The sequence below is a fragment of the Mytilus californianus genome, unplaced genomic scaffold, assembly GCF_021869535.1.
Source record: "Mytilus californianus isolate M0D057914Y unplaced genomic scaffold, xbMytCali1.0.p SCAF_12, whole genome shotgun sequence".
Classification (NCBI taxonomy): domain Eukaryota; kingdom Metazoa; phylum Mollusca; class Bivalvia; order Mytilida; family Mytilidae; genus Mytilus; species Mytilus californianus.
Window position 1 is genome coordinate 20,821,326 of NW_026262604.1, and position 4,294 is coordinate 20,825,619.

The window sequence follows — 4,294 nt, forward strand, 5'->3', positions numbered from 1 at the left end:
TGTGCCTGTCCAAAGTCAGGGGCCTGTGATTTTTTAGTTGTCATTATAGTTGTTGTATCATATATGTTTTTCGTTCATTCTTTTGTACTTAAATCAGGCCGTTAGTTTTCCCAATTGAACTGTTAAACATTTGTATTTCAGGGCCTCTTATAGCTTGCTATTGCGGTGTGGGTTTTTCTCTTTGTTACTTTAATTTCTTACATGATGCATCTACTTAATTTGAACTTTTGGAGGATAGTTGTCTCATAATATAATTCTGGCAATCATAACACAACATGTTATTTAGTTATTTACGGTCTCAAAATGGCAAATATCAGTCTACACTAGCTTCTTAATTTTCACGTTATAAACAGTATCAAGTCTACCCATATATTTTCTCTCCAGTTTGTAAAAAATAAGATAAATCATTGTCTGCTCATTAACTTACTATGTCTTACCCGTCTACACATGGAGAATATAAGTCGAGGGAATGAAACCAACGTTATCGGGTTACACTAATGTCCTGACAATGTCCTGACAATGTCCTGACAAAGTCCTGACGGATATGAAAATGCTAATTACGTTTTCATTATTTAAAGGATTTACTTTAAATTTGGAACCAAGCAAGATGACAACATTAATTTATTAAATAAAAGAAAAAAAATTAAAAAAAATATTTTTAAGAGTTAGAAAACTTGACCTGACCAATACTTTTTTATTATTCACAGGATAGACTTCAAATTCGATATCAAGGAAGATTAAAACATTTAATCCAAAAATATAAGAAAAAAATGAAAAAAAAATAATTTTTAGAGTTAGAAAACTTGACCTGACCAATACGATTTTGCCGCGACTAATGTCCGGACCGATATAAAACTGCTAATTTCTTTTTTATCTTTGGAAGGATTAACTTCAAATTTAGTAGCAAGGAAGATTTCGACATTTAACAAAGAAATATAAAGAAATGAAAAGAAAACAAATATTCAAAAGACCAAAAAACTTGACCTGACCAACATAGGCTATTCACCAAAAAAAGACATGTTCGTTTAAAAAATAGAAAGACTATGTATATTTCTTAAATAAATGTCTTTAAGTTTGATAAATATCAATATTTTATTAAATATTTAAATGACAAAAAGAAAAAAATGTGAACAAGTATTGCAAGGGTAAAAATATATTGACCTGACATTGTCGAACTTGTCCTGATCAATTTTCTAACTGAAAGAAAATGTTAACCTCTTACCTTAAATTATTGAAATTGAAAATATCCGATCACAATGATATTACAACATTGAACGCAGAAAGATACTGTTGAAATGAAACGAAAGAGAAATATTAGAACCAGTTGCTGAATGTGAGTATTGTTTATGCATGTTAACTTTCTGTTATTGCTCTAATTGTTAATCTGATTAGGGGCTTGTTATGATTAGATTAATCACCTACTTGTTAATCCAATTAATTAATTATGAACGTGAACTGTGACCAGCTATTATTAAGACTGATAATTTATGATAAACAATACATTGGTATTTATGGGCTTCTACAAGCTTTGGTGATTGCTTTTTAAAAGTGAACATTAGTTACTTACAGTTATAAATATAATACATATTTTTAGTCTCTTTCAAAAGTTTTCATAGTGCTCTAATACATACAACCTCAGTGCTTTTTATTCGAATTGATATATTGCTTTAGTGCTATTTTTCTTTGTATATAAATCTCCTTCCTTTTGTTTAGTGTAATTAATTGTAGAAAATTGTAAATATATTTTTTGTGCTTTTGTTTCATATTACTTGATTCTAATCATGTCTTCATTTCCAGTGCTGATTGCTGGCCATTCCCAGGCCAAGTATTTTAATCAATATTTATCTTTATCTGAAACTAATGTGCTTTCTTATTCAGGTTTTCGTATTGACCAGATGTTCAACGAACTGCAACCAACCATCGACAACTACAACACCGTGGTACTTCACGTTGGCGCCAACGACCTCTCCCATGGTTCATCAGTAAAGACTCTACTCAGGAAATACCAACAACTGACATCAGACATTTGGCACAGCAACCCAACAGCAGACATCATCATATCTGGAGTCCTACCTAGAGCCGACAACCAATTCCCAGGGGCACTTCTGCGCACCAACTTCCTAACGGAACTCAACCAGAGAGCTCGGCTACTCAATACCAAACTACAGTTACTAGCTACCCGAGTTCCAAGACTCCACTACGTTGGTCACCCGTCATTCGCCCAGAAAGGTACTATCCAGAGACACCTACTCAGTCGAGATGGTCTTCATCTAAGCTACCGTGGTACATCAACTGTGGTGAAAGACATCGAGAGCGCCATTCGTCATCTACGCAAAACCAAGGATACTCATGACAGCATCTGGGACCTACCAACGTCAACACCAACGTCAACACCAACGCCAACACCAAAAGCACCTACACCAATGCCTGACCCAACTGAACCAGCTGTAGACCAATCACTGTACCGAACTGCACTACTCACTTTACCGATACGAACACCAACACCAACACCAAAACCAGTACTAACTTCAACAGGTATTCAGGTGATTGAAGAGTGGCCTGCTCTTCCACGGGTATGTTATCTGGTATCTTCTCTTATTAACACTTCATCTACCTCTAACACTGTGCATGTTCCTACCACCACGTCCTCATCTGTTCCAGCATGTACCATCTCACCAAATCCTGTTTGTGTCGCACCTACCTCCACTTCTAGCCGCTCACCCACTTCCACTTCTTACCGCTTGTCTACCTCCACTTCTAACCGCTTGCCTACCTCCACTTCTAACCGCTTGCCTACTTCCACTTCTAACCGCTTGCCTACCTCCACTTCTAACCGCTTGCCTACCTCCACTTCTAACCGCTTGCCTACCTCCACTTCCAACCGTTTACCTACCTCCACTTCTAACCGCTTGCCTACCTCCACTTCTAACCGCTTGCCTAACTCCACTTCTAACCGTTTACCTACCTCCACTTCTAACCGCTTGCCTACCTCCACTTCTAATCACTCACCGTCGTCTGTTACTAACACTCCCATCTATTTTAAAGGTGCCGGTCATGTTTTGTCTAATTTTTATCCATGTATTCTTACTTTCCAGGGGTTAACCTTCAGTAGTTCTGAACATTTGTATCAGTATCGCAAGGCTGTCGAGCATTCCGATTTCCATTTGGCGCATCTTATTCGTTCAGCTTCGACAGCCAAGGACTGCAAAGTCCTTTCAAAACATGTAAAAACTAACCAGAATTGGTTATTATTCAGGCAGGACATCATGCTTGAAGTTTTGGCAGTTAAATTAGATCAGTGTGCAAAATTCAAAAAATATTTACTTAGTACAAAATTATCTGAACTGATACACAATGTAGCAGACACTTTCTGGGGTATTGGTTGGAATGGCAGTGGTACCAACATTCAGGGTAAGCTTTTGATGCAGTTACGGTATAGTATTGCTAACACTCCTTCAGTTAACTCACTAGTTACCACCACTCCTATTGCTAACACTCCTTCAGTTAACTCACCAGTTACCACAACCACTCCTACTGATAACACTCCGTCAGTTAACTCCCCAGTTACCACCACTACTATTGCTACCACTCCTTCTGTTAACTCACCAGTTACCACCACTCCTATTGCTAACACTCCTCCCGTTTTAATTGGTGGTGGTGTCACAGTTTATTCAGTTACAGATCATATTCATCAGAGTGCCATTGTGGATATTTTAACTGATCCAGATACATCACGTACATCCGACATGCCACCAGCAAAGCCTAAGGGAAACGAGGTATATTTGATAAGATCCGATAACCATGATGATTGGAAGTGTGACCAATACCAGTGGCTTCATTATGGGAGTAAATCAGTGACAATTAATAGTGTTGTGTTAGAGAAAAAGTTCTACAAGATAAGACTACCCGGTTCTAAAGGACAAATAGAAGGTCGAGGCAGGAATAGAGCAGTTGGTTCATTACAATTTAAGAGAACGGCATATAACTTTAAAGATAACAGGAACTTAGTGTTAGTGCATTACGAAGGTGACGAAACTGTGTATACCCCTCTTTCTCATGGGAATGTGAAAAACAAGATTAATCCACCGGAATTTATTCGAACTGCTCCATCAGTGTTGCAAACAATAGAAAAAGAAGTTAGTTCTGGTCTTAAAACCGCTATGGATGTGTATAGAGATAACATTACAAATAGTGATATTCCTGGTGTGCAACAAGGTGTTTTAAATGCAAGAAATGTGAAACAAGTGGAAAACATTGTGCGAAAAGTGAATGAACAGAAGAGAATAGGCAAAGA

The 4,294-nt window shown here is 37.3% G+C and overlaps 1 protein-coding gene across 1 annotated transcript; it reads left to right on the top strand.

The window, feature by feature from the left end:
• Nucleotides 1-695: 695 nt before the first annotated feature.
• On the top strand, nt 696-4,008 carry LOC127722333 (uncharacterized). Its single transcript, XM_052229219.1, has 3 exons — nt 696-1,333; nt 1,879-3,776; nt 3,994-4,008. Exons 2-3 carry the CDS (start codon nt 1,896-1,898, stop codon nt 4,006-4,008), a joined length of 1,896 nt encoding a protein of 631 aa, XP_052085179.1. The 5' UTR covers nt 696-1,333; nt 1,879-1,895.
• The last annotated feature ends 286 nt before the right edge of the window (nt 4,009-4,294 follow it).

What these genes read in the sequence shown, in the direction of transcription:
- LOC127722333 (XM_052229219.1), top strand. Translation starts at nt 1,896, where the DNA reads ATGTTCAACGAACTGCAACCAACCATCGACAACTACAACACCGTGGTA.